The sequence below is a fragment of the Lampris incognitus genome, chromosome 2 (assembly GCF_029633865.1).
Source record: "Lampris incognitus isolate fLamInc1 chromosome 2, fLamInc1.hap2, whole genome shotgun sequence".
NCBI lineage: Eukaryota > Metazoa > Chordata > Actinopteri > Lampriformes > Lampridae > Lampris > Lampris incognitus.
Window position 1 is genome coordinate 84844813 of NC_079212.1, and position 27386 is coordinate 84872198.

At 46.0% G+C, this 27386-nt stretch overlaps 2 protein-coding genes across 2 annotated transcripts; both read left to right on the forward strand.

Annotated features, from left to right (window-relative positions):
* The first annotated feature begins 725 nt into the window (after positions 1-725).
* On the forward strand, positions 726-7215 carry smug1 (single-strand-selective monofunctional uracil-DNA glycosylase 1). The gene is made up of 4 exons (XM_056300395.1): positions 726-863; positions 1655-1801; positions 3487-3906; positions 6240-7215. Exons 1-4 carry the CDS (start codon positions 726-728, stop codon positions 6768-6770), a joined length of 1236 nt encoding a protein of 411 aa, XP_056156370.1. The 3' UTR covers positions 6771-7215.
* A 6624-nt stretch (positions 7216-13839) lies between these two features.
* Positions 13840-25850, forward strand: calcoco1b (calcium binding and coiled-coil domain 1b). The gene is made up of 14 exons (XM_056274111.1): positions 13840-14046; positions 14779-14925; positions 15050-15152; positions 16586-16797; positions 17999-18211; positions 18399-18547; positions 18625-18694; positions 20428-20682; positions 20843-20968; positions 22180-22275; positions 22410-22482; positions 22591-22733; positions 23657-23739; positions 24721-25850. The coding sequence occupies exons 2-14, from the start codon at positions 14794-14796 to the stop codon at positions 24746-24748; spliced, it is 1683 nt and encodes a 560-aa protein (XP_056130086.1). The 5' UTR covers positions 13840-14046; positions 14779-14793; the 3' UTR covers positions 24749-25850.
* The last annotated feature ends 1536 nt before the right edge of the window (positions 25851-27386 follow it).

The window sequence follows — 27386 nt, forward strand, 5'->3', positions numbered from 1 at the left end:
GGAGCTTTAGCTCAGTTACAAATCGTTCGAAGGATTCACTCTCTCCCTGCATCTTTTCATGAAATTTATATCTGGCATAAATCGGGTTTGCTTTGGGGGTGATGTACTCAGTGTACTTATCGTAGTACGTTTCTAGCTTCTTGGCTTGTTCTCCGCTGAGTGTCCAAGTGTTGTGCACATCGCGCCCTTTTTCCCCTATCCAGAGCAGGAGGTAGCTGCATTTCTCCTCTTCGTTCTTCCCGCGCAGGGGGCCCTTGAACATTAGCTCCGTTGTTTGTCGAAATCGTCTCCATGCTTCAGGTAAGTTCGCCGATTCCCAGTCCATCCGTGGAGCTGGAACGCCGTACGAATCCATATTGGGTATTTAAACTCCGCTACTCTGACACCATGTAATGATCTGTGCCCTCTGGCTATGTTAACTTATAACATTAATAAAGCAAGGACGACTTCTCTCGTGCTGGGTGTTTATTCACCGACCGGATTCCGACTGACGTTGTTACGTACATCACGTGACTTTGTTGTGGCGCTACGGAAAGCCGTAAGGGACATTAGCAAATCAAATATTACTAGCAAATATTACATTATCCAAACATTCAGGCCTTGCGCCATGGCAGTGTTTCCTTTGCTCCACTGGATGGCGCTGCGACCACGCGCTGAATACATGGCTGAACGGCGCTAAGGCGCGCGACATGAGGTATTTCATCATCCCTCTCTTTCTGTCGCTCATGGCGCCGCTCATACTTTCCTCAAGAGCCTCTGCCGCAGAGTCCATTCCAGAATCCACTCCTGACATCCAGTCCAACGCCAACCCAGTCGCAATAGGGAGGGAAAGGGAAAACTTATGCCCCCTAGCGGTTGTTTCCGTAAAGTCTCCATTCATTTCTCCATCGATTACAAATCCATACCAGAAAAGTTATTGCAGTCATTGACTTTTTTTGGACATATGCAACAATGAGCTACGAAATTTAGAAAAACTGACCAATAATTTTCCTTTTTTGTACAAAGGAAAAACTCCACATTTCATTTTTCAAATGGACAGCAGATGCAGCCGCCCTCTGATTATGTCACTGCGCCATTTGCTGCGCTCCCTACCGGACTACCCGCACCGTCCTGACAGATGGACGCCCCTCTTTCTTTCTTTTCTTAGCTGATTTTCTTTTATTCAACACATTTATTCAACACAACACAACACAACACAAGAACTTACAATTCATACAATTACACTTGTTTTAACAACAATTTGCATAGTACATACACATGCATAGCACATGCGTACACCCGAGAAAAAACAACAAACAAGTGCAATAAGACCCAAAATACAAATAGGAATAAATACAATAAACAAGTCCAGGCGTTGCATGTATCCATGGGGGCCATCTGTCAGCAACCCTGTGTGTTGTCAACGGTACGTGGCCTTGCTGTGGGTTTCTCATCTCGTCTCTCCGCTGGGCTCTGCTGGGGCTGCGGCCAGGAAACTCTTATCTTTCTTTCTTTCTTTTCTTTTCTTTTGGCTATGAAAAGCAGAATTCTCAATAAAGAATATAAGACACTATCTGTCATATTGTCAGGAAGTATACCCAATATGAAAAGTGCTGGATCTAGATTAAAGTTTATATCCAAAACCTGTTTAATCTCCTTTTGGACATTCTTGCAGGAGTTTTGGACGGTCCCAGGACACACGTGTGAAGTCCCCCACCACTCCACACGGGTGCAGCACAGTTCCGGTGCACTGCTGGATTCTGAAGGGGTTTCTGGAGCGTTCAAATACCGCAGTCCGGTCCCCTCCATGCTGGGCTGTCCGGTTAGTTTATGTTCTGCTCCCATGTCCCATCCGTTATTATAATATCTGTGATTATACTGTTTGTGATTATAATATTATAATATCTGTGAATATGTTTGTGATTATAATATTATAATATCTGTGATTATAGTGTTTGTGATTATAATATTATAATATTTGTGATTATACTGTTTGTGATTATAATATTATAATATCTGTGATTATGTTTGTGATTATAATATTATAATATCTGTGATTATAATGTTTGTGACTATAATATTATAATATCTGTGATTATAATATTTGTGATTATAATATTATAATATCTGTGATTATACTGTTTGTGATTATGATATTATAATATCTGTGATTAATACCTGTGATTATAATGTTTGTGATTATAATATTATAATATCTGTGATTATAGTGTTTGTGATTATAATATTATAATATCTGCGATTATAATATCTGTGATTATAATATCATAATATCTGTGATTATGTTTGTGATTATAATATTATAATATCTGTGATTATAATGTTTGTGATTATATTATAATATCTGCGATTATAATATCTGTGATTATAATATCATAATATCTGTGATTGTTTGTGATTATAATATTATAATACATGTGATTATAATGTTTGTGATTATAATATTATAATATCTGCGATTATAATGTTTGTGGTTATAATATTATAATATTTGTAATTATGTTTGTGATTATAATATTATAATATCTGTGATTATGTTTGTGATTATAATATTATAATATCTGTGATTATAGTGTTTGTGATTATAATGTTATAATATCTGTGATTATAATGTTTGTGATTATAATGTAATATCTGCGATTATAATATATTTGATTATAATATTATAATATCTATGATTATGTTTGTGATTATAATATTATAATATCTGCGATTATAATATCTTTGATTATAATATTAAAACTCCGGCAGTTTAATTGCAACGGCGTTCGTAGCCATAATGTGTGTGGTTTCAGAAAACTTATCCGAAAACCGACGTCGGGGTCACCAGTGTAGAGCCGAAGGAACGGAGAAGACCGTAGGTTCACACTTTAGCCGTGTAGGCAACTTTCTTTAATCCACGGTAAATCAGAGAGCAACCAAACCACAGCTCGACTGAGCGGAGGTGGCAAGAATAATCAGAAAACTGGCTGGACAACCATAACTTAACCCTGCGTTAACCTGCCAGGGCAACCATGACTTAACCCTTAGTTCCTGGGTTGAATTCTGTCCCCAATACGTGTCCACCACAATAATATCTATGATTATGTTTGTGATTATAATATTATAATATCTGGGATTATAATGTTTGTGATTATAATATTATAATATCTGTGATTATAATGTTTGTGATTATAATATTATAATATCTGTGATTATAATATTATAATATCTGTGTCCAACTGCCATGTTGCTTTGGCATCCATGTTGTTATTCCTGTTGTTTTCCCACAGCTGCGACCCCGAGATAAACTCCTCACCAGCTGGTGGCGGTACCGCACAACTCGTCGTTAGCCAACCGCTATTAAAGCCGGCAAAGAAGAGGAGGAGGCCCCACGGAAAACAGTAAGGGTGCATCTTCATCTTCAGGACGTAGTTCGTCTTCTTGAGGTAGTTTCGGTATAAGAAGTGAACGTCTCGGTGTTTCACACACGACTGGTCTCATTCGTAGACGCCCAGCATGTCAGAGGAGACGCCGCCTGACAACCAGGAGACCGGTCCCACACCAGCGGGGTCGATACCGGAACCAGCGGGGTGGGTAACGGAGACCGGTCCGACACCAGCGGGGTGGGTGCCGGAACCAGCGGGGTGGGTGCCGGAGACCGGTCCGACACCAGCGGGGCGGGTGCCGGAACCAGCGGGGTGGGTACCGGAGACCGGTCCCACATCCGCCCAGTTCCTCCAGGCCGAGCTGGAGCTGAACGCGCACCTCCGTCGGCTGACGTTCGGCGAGCCGGTGCGGTATATTTACAACCCGCTGGAGTACGCGTGGGACACGCACCGCTGCTACGTGGAGACGTACTGTCATGGCGGCCAAAGTGTCCTGTTTCTGGGTATGAACCCCGGACCTTTCGGGATGGCCCAGACGGGGGTGAGCCGGCTCCATGATACCACACGGCTGCTAGCAGAGTGTGGACACGTTCCTATGAGCTTTAGTGCGCAATCTTCTGCAGACATACTACTACTACTACCACCACTACTACTACTACTACCACCACCACTACTACTACTACCACTACCACCACTACTACTACCACAACTACTACTGCCAGTACTACTACTACCACCACCACACCACTAGTACTACCACTACTACTACTACCACTACCCCCACTGCTACTACCACTACTACTACTACTGCTACCACCACTAGTACTACTACTACCACCACTACTACTATTACTACTACTACCACCACTACTACTACTACTACTACCACCACTACTACCACCACCACTACTACTACTACTACCACTACTACCACCACTACTACCACTACTACTAGTGCTACTACCACCACCACACCACTACTACTACCACTACTACTACCACCACTACTACCACCACCACTACTACTACTACCACTACTACCACCACTACTACTAGTGCTACTACTGCAACCATCACCACCACTACTACTACTACCACCACTACTACTACTACTACCACCACCACTACTACTACTACCACCACTACTACCACTACTACTAGTGCTACTACTGCAACCATCACCACCACTACTACTACTACCACTACTACTACCACCACCACTACTAATACTACTACCATCACTACCATTACTACTACTACTACCACCACTACTACTACTAATACTTCCAACACCACCACTACTACTACAACCATCACCACCACTATTACTACTACTACCACCACCACCACTGCTACTACTACTACTTCCAACACCACCACTACTACTACAACCATCACCACCACTATTACTACTACTACTGCCACCACCACTACTACTACTACTACTTCTACCATCACCACCACCACTACTACTACCACCACTACTACTACTACAACCATCACCACCACTACTACAACAACCTCTACTACTACTTCCACCATCACCACCACCACTACCATCACCACCATTACTACTACTACCACAACCACTACTACTAGTACCACCATCACCACCATTACTACTACTACCACCACCACCACTGCTACTACTACTACTACTACCACCACCACCACCACCACCACTACTACTACTAATACTACCACCATCACCACCATTACTACTACTACTACCACTACTACTACTACTACTACTACTTCCACCACCACCTCTACTACTACAACCATCACCACTACTATTACTACTACTACCACCACCACCACTACTACTACTACCACCACTACTACTACTACTACTTCCACCATCACCACCACCACTACTACTACTACCACCACCACCACTACTACTACTAATACTACCACCATCACCACCATTACTACTACTACCACCATCACCACTACTACTACCACCACCACCACTACTACTAATACTTCCACCATCACCACCACCACTACTACTACCACCACCACCACCACTACTACTACTAATACTACCACCATCACCACCATTACTACTACTACCACCATCACCACTACTACTACCACCACCACCACTACTACTAATACTACCACCATCACCACCATTACTACTACTACCACCACCACTACTACTACTACTACCACCACCACCATTACTACTACTACTACTTCCGGCTGCTCCCGTTAGGGGGCGCCACAGTGGATCATGTTTCCATCTCTTCCTGTCCTCTGCATCTTCCTCTGTCACACCAGCCACCTGCATGTCCTCCCTCACCACATCCATAAACCTCCTCTTTGGCCTTCCTCTTCTCTTCCCTGGCAGCTCCATATTCAGCATCCTTCCCCCAGTATACCCAGCAACTCTCCTCCACACATACAAGGACACTGAAAACGTGCAAGTAATGTGTGTTTTAGTCTCCTGACAGGTTTACAGACAACAAGGCGGCACTGAACCCACTAAACACAGGCTTACATAACTATTATGGGATGGATGCGTGGATGTGCTCTGTGACGTTTACTTACTTACAGGACATCTGCTGCCAGTTGTCTTGGTTTGGAGATGTGTGAAGCCCTGTGCTTTGTATCACACGGAGAAAGGCAAAACCATGAGCAGTGTTGTGATTTACTTTACTTGCTTTTTACATTGGCTTGACATGAACATTGTGACGGTAGTGTGGGAGCTAGGTTACTACCCAACCACTTTTACTTTTTCCACTTACAACATTTCCTTTTATGCAGGTTTGAAAGAGAAATACATTTTAATAAAATGACTCGTAATGACAGCAGTGAGAAAAACTACCATGTAATTAATACCAGCACCTCCTCCCCTTTCTGTAGGTCCCCTTCGGGGAGGTCAGCTCAGTTCGTGATTGGCTAAAGATCACAGGGGAGGTGAGCCACCCGGCTGAAGAGCACCCAAAGCGACCGATCACGGGGCTTGCCTGCAGCAGGAGGGAAGTGAGCGGCGCACGCTTCTGGGGCTTCTTCAGGAAGTTGTGTGGCGAGCCTGCGCTGTTCTTCCGCCACTGCTTTGTGCACAATCTGTGTCCACTCATTTTTATGAGTGCCACTGGCAAGAATCTGACACCGCCTGATCTTCCTGCTGGGCTGCGCGAGAAGCTTCTGGCCCTTTGTGATGTTGCGCTGTGTCAGGCGGTGAAGACTCTCGGAGTCTCCATGGTCATTGGGGTTGGGAAAGTGGCCGAGCATCGGGCACGGCGAGCTCTGTCCGAGGCGAATATTAATGTACGAGTAGAGGGCATCATGCATCCCTCCCCAAGGAACCCACAAGCCAATAAAGGTTGGCAGGAAGTGGCGGAGGCCAAGTTGACAGAACTGGGTGTCCTAGAGCTGCTGAGAAAGACGTGATCTTATCAGCCTCCTCTGGCAAAGATTTCATCAACAACAGCAACAGTAACAGCAACAACACGTGTTCTTGGCACATGAACGTACCTGCTGATTCTCGTGGAAGACACTTTGGATGAAAGTGTCAACTGGACGAGTGAATGTCAGTATAACATGCAGTAGACCATGGATTTCAGGACCAGGAGGACAAAGCAACGTACTGAGTGCGAGGGTTGCTCGATATCTCGCCTAGTGCTGATGTTAGCATGGTCACAGCTCTGCCTGCCTGTCTTCAAGGTGTTTATCGTGGTGGGCCGTTATCCCGGGGGCATGTAGTATCAGGGCAATGCCATAACCATCTCTGGTATAACTGTAAATACTGGTGTGTTGTAGTTATGTAATGAAAGTACATGTATGGGTGGCATTATTATGTAATTATGGAATGAAATATATGGTGGCACGGCAGCGCAGTGGTTAGCGCGGTCGCCTCACAGCAAGAAGGTCCTGGGTTCAAGCCCCGGGGTAGTTCAACCTTGGGGGTCGTCCCGGGTCGTCCTCTGTGTGGAGTTTGCATGTTCTCCCCGTGTCTACGTGGGTTTCCTCCGGGGGCTCCGGTTTCCCCCCACAGCCCAAAGACATGTAGGTCAGGTGACTCACTGTGCTAAACTGTCCCTAGGTGTGAGTGTATATGTGTGTGTGGGCCCTGTGTGATGGCCTGGCGGCCTGTCCAGGGTGTCTCCCCGCCTGCCGCCCAGGGACTGCTGGGGTAGGCTGCAGGGTCCCCGCGAGCCTGAGAGCAGGCTAAGCGGTTCGGATGATGGATGGATGGAAGTTCATGTATTTGCAGCGTAGTGTTTGGTGAGCAGCTTAAGTGACGCACAACAGAGCAGCTAGCACGCTGCCAGTAGCCGCTGACAAGCGTGGCGGAGTCAAATCACTGTCATGCTGCCTGTTCAAATTACAAAACAGCTCAAGGTAAATTGTAGCGTCACACCAAGAGAGATGCTCTGAACTTTTGGAATCATCAAGGAAGGCCACAAACGCCCCCTTCTGGCTGTGCAAGGCAGTGATAGTAGTTATCACGTGATGAGAGGGCAACGAGAAACACAATTTTTCAGTTATTTTGGGTCTATATTAGCTCTCTGTTGCCACAGTGGACTAATACACTAGTGTCCCGATGCTGAGGTTCACGGTTCGAATGCTGTTGTTGGCTACGGCTCAGCCTGGCGTTGCAGGGACTGGAAGCCGGCGGGGGGGGGGTCTACTTTGTGTTTTTGAGGTTTTCTTATCATTCTGTGGCATCACAGCAGTGTTCCCCTGTATTCAGATCTGAAAATTCAAATTTGGGTGTTATGTTTCAGCATCAGAATGCCACAGAGGTCCAGAGAGGATGGGTGGAACTTCCTGTCTGTTGGACCAATCAGAGAGGAGTATCCAGAATCATCAGTTCTCTAATAGACAGTGGACATGTTTGAGATTGCCACTTTAACATGTGTTGAGTCGATGTAGGACAGACGGTCCCGTCTGTCCACGTCAGCTGCCAACAGTTAACTTTCAGCTGGATCGCAGATTGAAAAACAAAACAAAACGAACTCCATTTTCATACACTAATGTTCACCAGGTCCCTCACGACCAAATGCTGCGCTTACATTTTCTCAAACAGGGACCTCTGGAGCTGCTTGGCTTTCTTTTTCCTGTGTTGTGGAGTCTGTCTGGGACTGCGATGAACGCTCTGCTCCCTGAGACGGGTTCTGCTGTAAGATCAATGACAACAGTACTCTACTGTACTGTACTGTACTGTACTGTGTTGTATTGTACTGTACTGTACTGTACTGTATTGTATTGTATTGTACTGTTCTGTACTGTATTGTACTGTACTGTACTGTGTTGTATTGTACTGTACTGTATTGTATTGTATTGTACTGTTCTGTACTGTATTGTACTGTACTGTACTGTACTGTGTTGTATTGTACTGTACTGTACTGTATTGTATTGTATTGTACTGTACTGTATTGTACTGTACTGTATTGTGTTGTGTTGTACTGTGCTGTATTGTATTGTACTGTATTGTGTTGTGTTGTACTGTACTGTACTGTATTGTAAATGTTGGTTTTTGGATCATTTTCAAAGGTCTTTTAAAAAAGGTCACTGCACCATGTTTCATCTCGTAGGTCTTCTCACACTTTTTTGCCTACATGACATCAGTGTCATCTGGCAGGGGTTTCTAGATAAGGAGCAGGATATGTGTGCTCCATATAAGACAGAAGTCCAGTACACGGGCTCCTAACCAGTCGTTAAGCCTCATTCAGACCTCAGTTCAGTCGTTAAGCCTCGTCCAGACCTCGGCTCAGTCGTTAGGCCTCACCCAGACCTCGGCTCAGTTGTTAGGCCTCACCCAGACCTCGGCTCCATTGTTAGGCCTCATCCAGACCTCGGCTCAGGGAAGCAGAGCGTGCATGCTCCTACACACTCGGCCTCCGAACAGCTTCACTGTGCAGACACAGCAGCAGCATGAAGAACGCTGTCTGTCTAGACTTCACCCCAAGTGGTCTTCCCATTCAAACGAGTCTTTAGATTAAAGGAACAATACGCAGTTTTTTGGTACTGGTCCTGCTGTACTGTCCATCTCCCCGATGGTTCATGTTGTCACTAATTTTGCTTTGTGTATTTTGGTTAGGTAAATAATTTTTACTTCTTATACTGGACAGCTCATATTAAGAGCTCCATTCTGTTTCCATTTTTTTATCGATTTTTATGAAGACTAAAAGCAGATTTTTCTCCCTCACAATGTTGGCTAGAGTCTGGACTTTGGTGTACACAAGCGTTATAACAGAATAAATAATAGACAGAATGAAGATATACTGATGAAAAACGGAGCCCCATAGGGGGGAAAAACTGAATTAGGCTGAAATATTTAAAAAATGAAGGGAAGCGTTGGATCCTGCGTTCTTCACTAGTCATATTACATTCATCTTTTGCCATACTGTCAACCCAAGTTAAGTGTCCTTCTTCACTTTCCAAAACTTTGTGTGGGTTACATTTGCAGGACAACATGGCGGTTAGCTTGAATTCTCTACTTTTACTGAAACGATTTCATTTCTCCATGAAGAATGAAGGTGATCCGTTGGACAACTACAAACCAGTCATTATAGTCATCATCATCTTCATCATTACATGTATATAGCGCTTTTCTCGATACCCGGAGCTCTTCACGGTGAAGGGGGTGACTCACTTCCACCACCCCCAGGGATCACCGTGTTCTTGTTAAAACCAGTTGTTTTATTTTAGCTCCTGTGTTGGGCCCACGGTGGGTCCCGACGGGGCTGATCATGTGACCCAGATGCAGCTCACTGGTCAGGTGACCCGTATTCAACACTTCCGGTGTGCGTCACGTGTCTTCCGGGAATGCCGCCGCTTACACAGCGGACGGACATGAAGGAAGACGGAGCTACCGACAGCGGGGCCCCTCCCAACACACCCGGCGGACAGGCTCACCGTTCTCTGGGAGCCGGGAGTCAGGGCCAGGAAGGCCTCACCGTTACTTGCCACGCACTCGCACACAGGACATGGAACACAACATGGCTCCCCAGCCCACCGCTGTGCAACACAAACACACACACACATCCAAAAACTACAAGAACACACACATACCCACACTAACACACATATCCACACTAACACACATACCCACACTAACACACATACCCACACTAACACACATATCCAAACTAACACACATATCCACACTAACACACATACCCACACTAACACACATACCCTCACTAACACACATATCCACACTAACACACATATCCACACTAACACACATACCCACACTAACACACATATCCACACTAACACACATATCCAAACTAACACACTAACACACACATATCCACACTAACACACATACCCACACTAACACACATATCCAAACTAACATACATATATCCAAACTAACACACATATATCCAAACTAACACACATACCCACACTAACACACGTATCCACACTAACACACATACCCACACTAACACACATATCCACACTAACACACATATCCACACTAACACACATACCCACACTAACACACATATCCACACTAACACACATATCCACACTAACACACATACCCACACTAACACACATATCCACACTAACACACATATCCACACTAACACACATACCCACACTAACACACATATCCACACTAACACACACATATCCACACTAAACAAAAAACAACCGCTGTCCAGCAGAACGAACACCAGCCAGGGTGACTGTCGGAACTGCTGGTCTGCATGGGCTAGAAGTTAGCTTAGCCCGCCCCGCTTCCGCATCCTGTCAGACCGCCCTCGGTGTTTCCTCTTCGGGCACAGCTCCAGGCAGGGCCATGGTTCTTGGGACCTCAGCCGATCCAACGCCAGCTCTCCCAGCCAGACACCTTCGACACACCTCCCCGCACTCCACACGACGACACTAAAAGTACAGTTAATGCTAGGCGAGGCCGCCGCCAGACCGCCCTCGGTGTTATCGGAACCGCCGGTCTACACGAGCTAGCAGTTAGCTTAGCCTGCCCCGCTTCCACATCCTGTCAGACCGCCCTCAGTGTTTCCTCTTCGGGCACAGCTCCAGGCAGGGCCGTGGTTCCTGGGCCCACAGGACGCAGCAGACCAGGCTCTCCCAGCCGACCCAGCGCCAGCTCTCCCAGCCATCAAACGAAGACAAACTTAGATGCAGACGTGGACAAAGACCCTGCATGGACGGTCCTGGGTGAAGCCGTCGCAAACGCGAATTTGCTCCGCCATTTTCCCACACCAGAAGTGGTGAAGTCTGGAACTGGGATTTGCATTGTTGGCGAAACACCAACAGGATATGGAACACACACCATACCATGTCATGTCATGTCATGTCATGTCATGTCATGTCTCAAATTAACCCGTAAATTTTATTTTAAAAGGGGTTGTGTAAAACACATGGTCCCACCTCCCGTGCACCCTGTAAAAAGTGAAGGGAGGATGGAGGGCTCAAGTGTTTTATACCAACACGATGTCAGCTACTTCTCTTCTGTAAAAAGGTCAACCGTGTAGGTTTTTTTTAAATTGCTGACAGAAGCACGAAGGTAAAGCATATCTGAGGAAAGTAAAACCACTCAGTTTAGCAGTCTCGTAATGTGACTACCGGGTTTTCTCGGTACATGCAGAACTTCAGGAAAAAGAACAAACGGTCGCGGACGCAGCGGCGTCGTAGTGGGGGGGGGGGGAGTACCTACCAGGACCCAGAAGGCGGAGGGGGGGGGGCTCAGGAAGCCTGGAATTAAACGTTTGTCTTGGTTTGCAATTTTTTATTTCTAACTCACAACTTCAGTTAAAGTGGCTCAATACATCGGTTGAGGGATTTAAAGAAATTAGTGGAGGCTCTCTGAGGCCCCTCTCCGAAGCCCTCTCTGAGGCCCCTCTCCGAAGCCCTCTAACGCCTTACAAAAGGTGCAAAATGGTTTAGTCCGCCCCTTAGGAGCGTCTCTCAATGCAGCTCATCTAGTCCTGTCGCAAGTGACTGCTGGTGCAAGCACAAGCACAGAGTCATGTCCTTCCCAAAGATACAAAGCCTGGGTTCCAGGAAAGAAAAGGGAAAAGAAGGGGAGAGGAGGCAAAATGAAGGAAAACAACCGTTGAATAATTTCTTCCAAAAGAAAGGTGAGCTATGAGCTTTTAAAAGAAAGGTGGCTACCTAACTCCTAGAACCACAGCCAGGTAGCAGCTAGCTAGCTAACTCTTAACCCCTACTACCGGAACACAGTAGGAGTTAGCTAGCTAGCTAGCTAGTACTATAACACACGCAGTATCATACATTTATCAGCATCATAGCTACAGTGTCATATGAAATTATATCTCTGAACATTAGCTAGCTTAACATGAAACACATGGCCCTCAGTTTCAGAAGCAGCCATGGGGAGTGGAGCAGCAGCAGGTCCCTCATCTCCTGATGATCATGTTACTAAGGATGTGAGTCAAGGTGAGCTCATATAGTCACACTGACAACTAAAAGTCAGTCCACGTAGTTATTTGTAGCACTTTCAACTGAAAGGAGCCGAGCAACACTAAGGTCAAGTAGTATGTTTTATTGTATGTTAGCTTGGCTATGAGCAGGCCAAGAGCCTAATATCAGTTCTGTTATAGGGTTGCCAACCTTTCCTTAAAATAAGGAATCGTCCCTTATTTGGATGCTAAATACACACACACATACACACACACACACACACACACACACAAACACACATATATATGTGTGTGTGTGTGTGATATGTGTGTGTGTGTGTGTAGTGTAAGGCACATTATATTTGTTATGCCCGTGCCACCCCGTCCATCCAAACCCCGTCCCTGTACCCTGTTCCTTATTTCCATTTCAAGGAGTTGAAATGCTTCATGCTTGTAAAGGGGGCTGTAGCAGATAGTGAGCAAGAACTGAAAAAAGTGATGCGTGAGAGACAAAAGAGGAAAGGGGCCCACAGAGACTGCTTATGGATAGGGCCCAGAATTTTGTGCTACACCCCTGCACAGACGAGACATTTTATAGTGTCGTAGGTATGACTCTTCACTCTTTATTATTGCTCTGCTCCCTTGGTCTTCACACGTGGAACCATGTCTGTTGTGGAATCACCCTCATCATATTTTGATACGTTAAGACAGAACTCATCTTACAGAACCTCCTCTATTTTTGCTGCAACATGACCGATAGACTACTTACAGATGACTTATAAATACCTCTGGTGACTTATCACATCTTCTTTTTTACAGTAAAACACATTCAGTGGGTCATAATAAATGAATCAAAGATGGTACGATTTCATCCATTTGGGATACATGGAGTTAAAGTGGATGCCAAGAAGAGCATGTGGTGTTGTGTGCTGTCCACTGAGCAGCAGGTCTACTGAGTCTACAGGAGCTGTTATGAGTAATGTACCGCCCGAGCCCTCCCCTTCACCAGTACCGAGAAACACAACCAGCAGCTCCCAGAGCCAGAGAGCAACATGCCCTGTATGTATCCTGTGACCGCTTTCCTGAAATGGGACTTGGAGTCCAGTGCCGTCACCCCTGGTGGGCTTTGTGCCCTGTGGGACTGCGTCTCCCATGAGCGAGCCAACGTCAGTATCCAAGTGCTGCGGTTGTTGTGAAAGGTTGCACCTGCCAGGATTGGTCGTCACCTTCTACATATATGAGGAGGAGAGCACGATGCAGCACTAGGCCAGAGGAAGTAGCAGAAAGAAAGAAAGATCTGACGAATTCCTGATCAGTATCGGGTGAGTTTTAAAACGTCTGTTTCTCTTTATTTAGCAATGTTATGAAGTTCATTCATCAACTGTTGACTGTTCAGCGCAGTGGGACTATTTAGTAATGCCCCTTGCCTGAATGTCATTTTTCCCTCAAAGTCTTTTACGTAGACTTGTGTATTTGGGGTGTCCAAACTGAAGTAAGATCAACGCATGACGTTTGTAGCTGATCTAATCATACTTCTAGTGCACAGCTCTGCAAAAAGTTGCTTCTACCACATGGAAATTCTCTCACAGTCAAACGCACTCATGAAAAGTAGTGTTTAGCAGAAAACAGTATCAATCGAAATCAGACCAATTTTCCCAGACCAGACGAGTTTGTTGGATCTCCAATCCTTAACACACTTTTTAATGCAAATTGTGTCGTCATTAAACATATCGGATTTAGTTAAGATAGCTGTGTATTGTCGGGTTAATTTCTACACTGCTTACCCATAGCAGTATTCACCAATTTAATGTGCAGTGCAAAATGGTGTCTGTGCTAGTGTCATTTCTTCGTCTGTGTTTTTGCACAGGCTTGTGTGGCATAACCTCAGTACTGGTGTGTGATGTTGTTTCTAAACACATTGTGGATCTGCAGGCATCTGGTGCCACGACCACGCTGCATGCCTCAGCTAACTCCGCTCTCATCTTTCATCAGCTGTTTCCTCTGGACTGAAACTGGAACACATTTCAGCACATCCATGTTTTCTCCCTCAACAGCTCGAGTGCCACCACATGGAAAAACAGGCCAAAGTGGTGTTTCGAAATGTGGGGCAGTTTTACTTCCCCCAAACTCGGGTGGAGTGCCACTACAGCCTGACCCCCCACCACCTGTGGAGCAGAAGTGACTGGATTGGGCTTTTTCAGGTTGCAAACCTCCATCTCCTTCAGTAAAAGCAACATCTTCCTGTCCTGTATTAGCAACGCACACATTTGTGATTTTGTAAGGCACATTCTTCAAGAATCACAAGTGTTTCTTATCCTGCGACAGGTGGGCTGGTCGTCAGTGAAGGAGTACTACACCTACACCTGGGCTCTTGGGCCTGAGGACTACACCGGAGGAACCAGCGTCAACTGCTGTGCACTGTTCCATGGTAAGAATTCAACCAGACCAGTTGTTTTTACTTTCTAAAAGGACGCCGTCTTGGTTGGTTTTGAAACGGTGGCACACAGGTCAAATAAAACCACACAGTCCACATGTTTGTGACTACTGGACTTTCGAGGTGGTATGTTTTCTCAGTGAGTGCTAAACGTAGAAGGCCAAACTGAACTCGCAGAGGACACATTTTTACAACTTCTCCAAAACTCCCATCACTTGTATTGTTGATGACTTGGGGTTTGTCTGCAGCGACATGGTCGTGGTGTTTGAATCATTTGCTGCTTTAAATCAGGAATCAGGAACAATGTGTTGTCATCTCATTCATGTACTTGTGTACACGAAAGAGGAGAATTTCTCCCAGCCCACAGCAGTGCAACACAAAAGACAAAAACACACATCCAAAACCTCCCAAAAACGACACCATCAAAACACACAAACCCAGAAAAAAAACCCACACAAACAGTCAGCAAGACTGTGCATTCAGTAAATTTGCAACACAAGGAGCGCCAGCCAGGATGACTGTTGGAACTGCTGGTCTGCATGGGCTAGCAGCTAGCTTAGCCTGCCCCGCTTCCACGTCCTGTCAGACCGCCCTCGGTGTTTCCTCTGCGGGCACAGCTCTGGTCAGGGCCGTGGTCTTTGGGCCCAAAGGACGCAGCAGACCAAGCTCCCTCAGCTGATCCAGCGCCAGCTCTCCTGGCCAGACACCTTCGACACCCCCCCCCCGTGCTCCACACGACGACACAAACACGGACACACAAAAACACTGCACAATTGACACGCTAGGCGAGGCCGCCGCCAGACCGCCCTCTGTGTTATCTTGGTGTTATCAGAACTGCTGGTCTGCATGGGCTAGCAGCTAGCTTAGCCTGCCTCGCTCTCCCAGCCATCAAACGAAATCCACGATCACAGACATAAATCCTCATAAAGTTCTTCACACGATGACACAAAACCCAGATGTAGACGTGGCCAAAGACACAGCATAGTCGGCACTGGGGGAGGCCACTGCAAACACGAGTCCGCGCCGCCATCTTCCCACACTGGAATTGAAGTAGCAATCTCAAAGATTCTCACTTAACCAAATGTCCGTTAAGTTACCATCTTCCACCAAATGAGGTGACACAATGAGGCCTATCAGCTGCAGATGGACGGCCTTGCATTTGAAGTAATATGGAGAAATACAGACGTGTGTCTGTGGTGACATTCCCACTAAAATTCCCAAGAGAAGCATCTAGGTAGTGACGTGTTCCACATCAGCAGGGAGGACAGGTGGCACAAACGCTTGTGTTCCCGTGTCGTGGCAGACAAGCTAGTCATATAAAAAGTGTGTATAATTCAGTCATACCTGACTGAAATGCAAACTGACAACCTGTCCTACTGCAGGTAGACAGCAGAAATAAAATGTTAACAAAAATGTCTTCTGTCAAGCCTCGTACCTGCCTCACCCCAGCACGGTGGAGTACCAGTTTGTGTATGTGGATGAGAAGGGGGAGGTGTGCACCTGCAGTCGGCCCTTCACTTTCTGCTCTCCCAAGCCACTGGAGGAGCTAGAGACCATGAAAGAGGAGCAGGGAGAGGAAGAGCAGGAGGATGAGGAGGAGGAACTAATCCTGGTCATCCCCAGGGCTCAACTCCTGCAGGTAGAGAAATAACAACACAGCTAGTCCTACACTTAGCCGCTAGCATATATTATGTAGAACGTGTAGGTAACCCTCCCATTTTGCAATAATAAGAGTATTCTGGATGCTCTAAGATGCACCTACACTAAATGCATTGACTTGACATGCACCCTTGGCTATGTTGGGGTATTATGTGGCGCTCTTATGCAAGTTGGTAAGATTCAAATCTGTCTGCTTTATGCTAAGTATCTGCTAAATGAGTAAACGTACATGTATTCTCACTGAGTGGACATACGTATATCCATAGACAATAACGTAGCCTATGAGAAATAGAGCTTTACTAAAAGAAGTACAGGAGGTGGTAGCTGGCAAGCTAATTCACCACCGTTCCAATACCAGTAGGCCGTTTTCTATATGGGCCCTTCCTGTGAAACTGTGGTGGACTGTACAGAAACAGTCAAATCAGCAACACGTGGTTGTTCTGATATAATTATTTGATTTTTGCCACTTGCCATTTTTATTCATATTAAAGCCACAATACTCAAAAGTTTTTGTTAATTTACTGTGACCTATGGCGGTACTGGTGATTTCACTGGTTTTTCACCACTCCATCCCCCAAAAATCCATTCAAAATGAAAGGGTCATCAGTGCTCCTGTTATGGCACCTTCCTCCCCACTGAACTAAGACACATGGCTGGATCTGGATCAGGGTCTGGATCTGGGTCTGGATGTAGATCTGGGTCTGGATTTGGACCTGGATCTGGCCATTGAGGTGGTGATATCTGTTGGTATCGATGAGCCTGGTGTGATGTATTTGCGTGTCAGTCACAACAGCTTTACTTCCTCCTCAGACTCACTGTTTCTTGCTGTGTTCCTCTACATGTGGCTGCAGTAGTGACCACATGAATGCTCTGCCCCGCATCATTTTACCAGGAACGTCCCAACTATCTGAACGGGCAACTACTACAAAATATTCACCATTTGGCTATTTGTGGATTAGCTGTTGTGTTAAACAAGCCAGTGATAGGCAGTATCAAAAAGAACATTTGTTTGAACCTAAATATTCAAAATTTCAGTTTTAAATTAAATTATATTCCTTTCTTTGGTATATGTTAAGAAGAATCACACACAGCGTACTCATCTGTCTGTGCAGCTCTGTATAAGTGTGTGTCAGTGTGTGTAAGTGTGTTTGGTCTGTGGCCTCTCTCCATGTTGTGAACAGGGTCGGCTGGAGGAATGTCTGAAAGAACAAGACAGTCTAAGAAAGGCCCTGGAAATGGCAAAGGACGAAAAGGAGACTGAGAGACAGAGAAGTGAAGAAGTGAGGCAGAGGTGGGAGCAGGAGAGACAAGCGCTGCACAAGGAGATCTCAGAGCTCCGAGAGAACCTGAGACAGAACTGGGAGAAGTTGAAGTGGATGGAGGGGAGAAATAAGGTATTGTAAAGCAGCTCAGGCTGCTTCGCTATGTTGACCAGTGTAAAGTACACCTCTTTACTCTGGAACAGTAGCAAAGTCACAACATGCTGAGTCCTTCATACATAGCTGCAAGGTCTGTTCTAGCATAAAAACAGGCATGAAAAAGACCCACCAATTACCTTTTCCTTTCTGCCACTGTTGAAAGGATGTGAAGTATAGTCAGGAAAGCCTGTCGTCTGAACTCAGTAACCTTTTGGCTGAGAAAAGCAGCAGTCAGCAGCGGATCAAAGAGCTGGAGGAGGATGTCAGGGTTTTAACCAACAGGGAGGAAGAGACAACGTACGAACTAGAGAGGTAAGTGTGCATTTGACATTCTTCAGGCTGCTGTTGTCTCGCTGGGTCCACTCATAACATTGTTTTCTACCACACAGGATGAAGGACAGAGGGAACAAAATGTCCAGTCAAATGAAACATGAAGAAGAGAGGAGGAAGAATCTGCAGGTAATGATTCCCCCTCCAGTGCAACACATATAGCCAAGTGATGTAGCACCACAGGGCTGCTAGCTAGCACTAGGTGAGGTCCACATGATGCTTGCCCCAGGTGAGGACCACATGATATTGGCACCAGGTGAAGGCCACATGATACTAGCACCAGGTGAAGTCCACTTGATGCTTGCCCCAGGTGAGGGCCACATGATACTAGCACCAGGTGAAGTCCACATGATGCTAGCACCATGTGAGGTCCACATGATGCTAGCACCAGGTGAGGTCCACTTGATGCTAGCACCAGGTGAGGTCCACATAATGATAGCACCAGGTGACGGCCAGATGATGCTAGCACCAGGTGAGGTCCACTTGATACTTGCCCCAGGTGAGGACCACATGATACTAGCATCAGGTGAGGTCCACATGATGCTAGCACCAGGTGAGGTCCACTTGATGCTAGCACCAGGTGAGGTCCACTTGATGCTTGCCCCAGGTGAGGACCACATGATATTAGCACCAGGTGAGGGCCACATGATACTAGCACCAGGTGAGGTCCACATGATGCTAGCACCAGGTGAGGTCCACTTGATGCTAGCCCCAGGTGAGGGCCACATGATACTAGCACCAGGTGAGGTCCACTTGATGCTAGCACCATGTGAGGTCCACATAATGATAGCAGCAGGTGAGGGCCACATGATGCTAGCACCAGGTGAGGTCCACATGCTAGCCCCAGGTGAGGTCCACAGGATGCTAGCACCAAGTGAGGTCCATATGATGCTAGCACCAGGTGAGGTCCACTTGATGCTAGCCCCAGGTAAGGTCCACGATGAGACGTCAGCTGACCTGAACCAGCCGTCTTAACATCATATTAACACTAATTCATAGAAGTAATGCTGCTGAGGTGTCCGTGTCCTTACATAACTTTTAAGAGATCCGGGCAGGGTGTGGACCACACTGCAGCACTCAGGGAGTTCACTTTGTGCTTTGGAGGAGTATGCCTCTGAGAGGACCTACAATGAGTCATTGGTAATAAAACATCCATGATGCATGCTGTAGTTCCCTGTTTTATCAGCAGATCTGTGCCTCAGAGACAAACACACAAAACAAACATCACCTACAATACAACATGGCCAAACACAACAGCATGCTATCAACAAATACAACAGCACGCCATCAACAAACACAACGGCACGTCATCAACAAACACAACGGCACGCCATCAACAAACACAACGGCACGCCATCATTTGCTGATGAGTAAGAAACAGATCAAGTGTGGAAGCCACACCGCAGTAAAAGACCTGTAACACTGATATTGATATGAACTAAAGTACACACACAAGAAGAAATACATCCCCTCCTGTCATCAGCTTGCTTGTGCGCCACTGACTTTGGATGGTGATGTAGGAATAGGATGTAGGAGTAGCGCCGCTGGATCTGCGTAGTGACCAAGTCATGAAACACCCCAACAACGTCACCATTTTTAATTGAAGAATGCATGTACCATATAATGTACTGCTATAGATAACAAAATAGAAATATAGAAATGCAAAATTGTAGCAAAAACAACTTGGTAATTAATATTTTAGAGATGCACTCACACCCAGTTTCCCAGATCATGCTGAGCTCCCAGTGGCTCTCTCATAGTTCCCACCCTGAACCCAGTGTGAATCCTATACTCTTCCCTGTTCCTTCTCTGCGTGTCAGTACTTCCCTAAGTGCAGTTGTCTTCCTGTCTCCTTGCTGAAGGGGGACTATGAGACGGCTCTGGCAGATGTGAGACGGCTGCAGGAGCGCCTGGAGGCCAGTGAGCGTATTGCTGAGAGCCTGCGCAGGGAGCTGAGCGAGCTGGGCGTCCAGCAGGCCCACGGCCATGCTGAGCTGCACCAAGCCCGGCTGCAAGTAGCCCAGCTCACCCTCCAGCTGTCAGAGGAGGACCTGGCCCACAGCGAGGGCCGTGCCAAGTGGGCCCAAGAAAGAGAGGCCTACAAACAAACAGCCGAAGTGAGAACCCCGCTCCCTATACGACACACAACTTGTAGTAAATACATGGTTCGAACTGAGCATAGTCTCACTTGCACACGCACAAATGATGACTACTGTGTGTGTTATGAGGCATGATTCTGAACCTTCAGCGTGCTAACACACCGTCTCTTTGCTGCAGACTCATAAAAAGAAAGTGCAGGAGCTGAGCTGGGAGGTGCAGAGGCAAGAGGACTGGCTCAAGGAAGAGAGGATGGAGAGGGAGAAGCTGGAGGTCGAGCTGGCGAGAGAGCGAGATTGCAACAGAGTAAGTAAACCAAAATAGACAGAGGTTGCCAATCATCGCCACCAGGACAAAAACATGTTCAGCTCTAAATATATTGCTGGTGTGGTGCTGATCTGCACCCACCCAGCTGCTTGGATCAGGTTTCAAAAACTGGAGATTTCCCATGTTAGAAACCGTGCCAAAGATCGACTCAGCTTCTAGTGTTTTTATAACTCAGTGACACGATACAACACACACACACACACACACACACACACACACACACACACACACACACACGAGCTAGCAAAAACATTTCATCTGAAAGTCAGTGAGATGACTGGAAACAGCTCTGCAGTGATTCCAGTGACTGACACGTCTGCAGGTAGAAAATAGCCTGGAGATACATTACACGTCTGTGGCTTTTTATCACAACAACAAATAAGAGCCTGCTGCTGAGATACTGATCCATGCCTTCATCTCCTCCTGCCTTCATTACTGCAACTCACTCCTCTATGGCATCAGTGCTAGCTCTATCAAGAGACTCCAGCTGGTCCAGAACGCATCCGCCCGACTTCTAACTTTCACCAAATCCTGGCACCACATCACCCCAGTCCTAAAAAACCTCCACTGGCTACCCATCTCCCGCCAGACCAACTACAAAATCCTGGTTTTTACTTATAAAGCCCTTCACCAACTGGATCCCCCATACCTCACCGACCTCCTCTCCCCCTACCAACCCTCTCAGTCCCTCAGATCCACCTCAGCCCCCCTTCTCTCTACCCCCAGGTCTAACCCCCACGGCTTTGGTGACCGAGCCTTCTCCAGAGCAGCCTCAGGCTCTGGAATTCACTTCCCCAAGTCATTAGAGACTCAGAATCCCTCCCACTCGTCCAATCCTGTCTCAAGACACACCTCTTCTCCATTGCCTTCTCATCCCCCTCCCCCGCCCTCTTATCCACCCCTAATCTGAGGTAAACTAAGGACCGAGCACTCAACCTGCTGCCCCCTCCTCTTGGAACTCCCTCTCCAAGTACCTCAGAGACTGCTGCGATCTGCCCACATTCAAGTCATTAATCAGGACTCCCCATCCTCAGACCTGCCCTCATATGTGATTCATATTGTGTTGCAGGTTTCCAGTGTGTTGCTTTTCAGTTTACCTAATTTAGTAAAGCGTCTTTGAGTATGATGAAAAGCGCCATAGTATAAATAAAATGCATTATTACTGACAAATATGCTTGCACCTCCTGTAGGTGCAGCTGAGTGATGCTAAGAGGGAAGTGCAGGAGTTGAAGGCCAACCTCAGAAGTGCCCAGCAGGAGCAAGGACAGCAGCAGCTGGAGAAACAGGCAAGGATCCGCTTACGAGACTTTTTATACTGGTTTATATTTCACACCTGTCTGAACCAACACACCACCTGTTTCTCTCCCATGACACACATCAGCACATGCTGACATGCTGATGTTAACATGCACGTTCACAGGAGCTGCACCACTACATCGGTCAGCTGGAGCAAAGGCTGGAGGCGGTGTCGGGCAGCGAGTCGAGTGGAACAGGTCTGCCTTCTGTCTGTGAATATTCATGAACTGTGTATTACACAGCGCTACCACAGCGCTTCAACTAAAATAAAGGCTAAACTAAAGAGATGCTTGTGATGCCCCCAGCTGGTGACGCCTCATCTGAAGATGGCTGGCCTGCCTCCAGGGCGGTGCTGTCAGCGCTGGTCCTGTCCTCCCATCCGGACCGCTGCAACAGCCAGACACACTGCCTGCAGGGTAGAGCGGACGGTCCCATGTCCCACACACAGGTCAGCCTTCTTGCTCACACCGGAGACTAAATGATGCTGCACATGACCTACACCTGCAGGCCGGAGAGCAAGGACAACTTGTTCACTGCAGCGTTGACTCATAAAGAACTTGCTGGAAATTCTTGCCCACTTCAGTCAAATTTATTCTGAGGAATGTTTGCCTTAAAGGAATCAATGTGCTTTAACTGGCTGTAATGTTGTATGAACTACAGGTGTGTTACGCTTGGTGCCTGTGTTGTAGCAGCACTACAGCACCACCTAGCAAATGTACAAATCCTACATAAACACGCCATATCGGTGCCTAATTTACTCAGTGCGACTTCCTGATAACCCATCGCTGGGCGTCAGTACTGTGCCTTCATGCCAGCTGTTCCATAAGCACCACCGCAGCAGTACGGCCCCACATGGCGGTCACAGACCGGTCCAGTCGCTGACTTAAATAGAGTTTTACTGCACATTAATGAAGACCTGGAAACTTTCATAGCTGTAATATGCCCTCTGTTGAGATGAGTGTGCAAACCACCAACCCCAGGTTTTCCAAATTGGGGCTCATTGGTAACAGGGAGTAAAACCTCAAACACAGCAGTGTGGCTGCTGGAAAACTACGTGAGCTTACAGTTGGACTTGATTTGCTGTGACAGCGATGTTTTGTTTATGGCAGATGAGCAGCAGCCATCCATCCTGCACCCACAGTGAAGACATTCATGTGCCAAGACTAAGTCAAAAAACCTGTTTACATGTAAATCCTGCAGACACATGACGTCACACATCCACATCGCGGCAGGAGAGCGTGCACACGGGCTCTATAACGCTACTTAGATGTTACAATGAGAAGTATAATATGTAAAGTTGTCCACAGATGTATTATGATAAGACAGGAAAAGCCACTGATGTCTGCCATGTGTGTGTGTCTGTCACCTCAGGATGAAACGGGGACACAGCGCGAGCCCCGAGTGGCTGAAGGCAAACCGCTGATTCTGCCAGAGCTCCTCGACCCGGTTCTGAGGTGACCCGTCTGCTCTGTCAGCAGACAGACAACACACACTCTGTTTCCTCCTCCTGACCTCGCTCACTTTTCATGAAAGCTCTGGTGTGACGACTTCATCTGCACAGTCTCCCTTAAAATCCTGCTCCTTTCACAACCGGCGGCCATCTTGTGAAAGCTGCTCCTCACTAGAACCAGCGAGGCGGTCATTTTGACGGTTTTGGACTTTCACTTTAATACATTTGTGGAAAAAAAGAACAATATACAGACCTGCCGCTGCCTGAATGCTCCTAAAACTGCGTATATTCACATTAAAACGAGTTTTAGATCAGACGCCCCAAAACGTTATAAGATCTACCTAAAACGACCATGAGCGGTCAAAATGACCGTCTCGTAATTTGTGTTGGTGACACATGACGCGCGTTGGTGGCGTCATTTCCTCGCGAAGTTCGTTGCTCTGTCCTAGAAGCATACTAGCGCCCTCCAGCGCAGAGACATAGTCTGAACTTGGTTTGTGATGATGTCCAACATGTCTGGTTACAGACGCACCGTGACTACCACAGTATTTACAGGCGTTGGACAGCGGCCATTTTAAATTGTTTGAAAAGTTGTTAAAATGTTAATTTTGGTGTCAGTTAGTTTCCTAACAGACACACTAACATATGCAATGCATTAATATCTCAGTTGGGTATTATCTGGACAGAATATAGAGTTTAAAAACCGGCGGTCATTTTGACCGCCCATGGTCGTTTTAGGTAGGAGTGAAATCCTTAAAGCCTCACATCTTTAAAAGAAACAGCCGAGCACTGCAGGGCAACACGAAGCCAACGGCAGAAAGGGAAAAGCTATGTGAAACTGCATGGGGACCTGAGCCACAGCATAAGTCGTATTAGCTCTGCAGCATATCTGGCCCGTCTCTGTCCACATCATCCGTAGTCTGTCTGTCCACCAGGGAGAGCACACACGAGAGGCTCATCAGTCCATCCTTCTCTCCTCCTCCAGTGACCTTGCTGACTCCCCTCTGTGGTGAAGCCCAGAAGAACGGATGGAGCCCAAGCCTGATTATTCATGCAAATCTGAGAGGTCATCAGGAGCCGAGTGATTAGGTCCAGTCAAAGTACAAAATGTATTTCTATTTTTATTGTTGCCTCTCTAGATTGTACTGGTGTTTTGCAGAGTTTTTTTTTTTGTTGATTTGTGTTGTCTGTATGTCAGTCTTCAGACGCATTAATGAAAGCGTATTCCTTAGGCCTTTACACCACCAGGTGCTTGTATTCAGAGGAACAGTTGCACAAGTTGTTGTGCAAGTCTTAAATGAGCGGATGGCTCACATTCTCCTTTGGCTTTGTCAGCGGGCTGATTTGTGGGAAACGTGTCAGAAAGATGCTGATTTGTGTGAAACATGATCTTTTGTTAAATCTAGCACAGTGGCTTTGTGAGCCAACAGAGATCAGGAGCAACAGCGAAGTACGCTACTGTGTAGGACTGTCTGCAAGTAAACATCTTCAAGCTGTACAGTTACCTAAAAACACACCAACAACTTATCTGCAGCCTTTGTCTGCATTTCATTGTAGGTTGTTTTTGTCACCAAAATGATTTCTAGGTTTCGCTGCATTTTGAATTTATGGGTAGAACACTGTGCACAGACACACCAGCTGATAAGTGATGAAATAATGATGTAATTATGAGGTGGCTAACTTCCAGTCTTGTCTTATTGGCAGGTTACATTGGCCTTTGCATGTGTGTGTGCAGTAGTGTATAGTAGTAGTGTACAGTGTTCTGTGCATGTCTGTGTACAGTAGAACTCAGTAGTAGTGTACAGGAGTAGTGTACGTGTGTACAGATCTCAGTAGTAGTGTACAATGTCCTTTACATGTGTGTGTACAGTAGATCTCGGTAGTAGTGTACAGTAGTAGTGTACAGTGTCCTGTGCATGTGTGTGTACAGTAGATCTCAACATGGTGTTGAATAAGTGGTTGCATGTTGCAGCAAAGTTTGACATTTTGGAGGTAGATGATTTTGTGGGGTATGCTAGATTGTAACAATGGAAAGATTGATCCCTTTAATTCTGTTAATTGATCTGAACATTGCAGTAGAGACTAGAATCATTGATAATAAAAAACACAAATGGATGGCAGTCTCTCTTTTGTTGGACAATAATGAAATTGCACAGCACATATGCAAGTATACACGTGTATGCAAAGTGAGACCACCACATGCAACACCTGTTCCAGGACAACTGTAGCTGGCTCGAACCCTCTGGGAATGTCAGATCGCCATGCATCCATCCATCCATTATCCAAACTGCTTATCCTGCTCTCAGGATGCTGGAGCCTATCCCATCAGTCACTGGGCGACAGGCGGGGAGACACCCTGAACAGGCTGCCAGGCCACCACAGGGCCTAAATCACGGTATCATCTGCGTATAATTGAATATGACAATCGGAGCATATTTGTGGGAGATCATTAATAAAAATGAAGAACAGCGGCAGTCCTAGAGATGAACTTTGTGGTACACCTTTTTCCATTATCATAAAATCAGACTGACTGCCCTGAAAAGAGACATGTTTTGGTTTAATTCATATCTTCACCATAGACGTAAGCCCTCAATCTTTTACATTATTTCACAGTAGTCTCATTTTAATATAGTTACGCTAATAAAAACTTACTATGAAAGTGTAGTTCCCTTAGTGAACTGTGAAGTTTTACATCCAGCTGTTGCAGCACATATGCATAAAGAGGAAGCTGAGATACTGGAAGATTTGGACATTTTTTTTAAATCTAAATACAAGAAAAAACAAAAGCATCAGCACAGTGTGGTAATGACAGAACAGCCCGTTTCTTATCTGTCGGGAGGATATTTCAGAACACGCCAGGCCCACCGTGGTCTTCCTACGTGACAAATACAAATTAAAGAAAGCTCTGTAGTGAAATCCCTGAAGAGAAAGCCCAGCTGTTTGTTAGAATGTGGCTGTGATAAATAACACAAGTCACCAGAAGAATCTGCATAGTTCACCCAGACTTGACTTTTCCAGCTTAAATCTTAAATCAGAAGACATCCTCCTCTGTCCTCAGTAAACTCAAAGTACACATATTTCAGATCAATGACCACACTTTTAAGGCATATTAATCAAGTTTAAGGTTTTATATGACCAACTTTCATAACATCTCACCTAATGCTCAACAAATGATGTGAAATAACATTTGTCCAACATGGCATTTTATCCTTAAGCTCGTGTTTCAACCAAGAGTTGCCAGATCTATAAAATGAGGGCTTTGTAATGTGTTGGCAACCTTGACGCTGTGGTTTATTTACCCACTCAGCCGCACCACGAACACCATGAACACATGAGAAACACCATGAAACACATGAGAAACACAATAAACACATGAGAAACACCATGAAACACATGAGAAACACCATGAAACACATGAGAAACACAATAAACACATGAGAAACAATAAACACATGAGAAACGCCATGAAACACATTAGAAACACCATGAACACGAGAAGCACATTAGAAACACCATGAAACACATTCGAAACACCATGAACACAAGAAGCACATGAGAAACACCATGAAACACATTAGAAACACCATGAACACGAGAAGCACATTAGAAACACCATGAAACACATGAGAAACATCATGATACACATGAGAA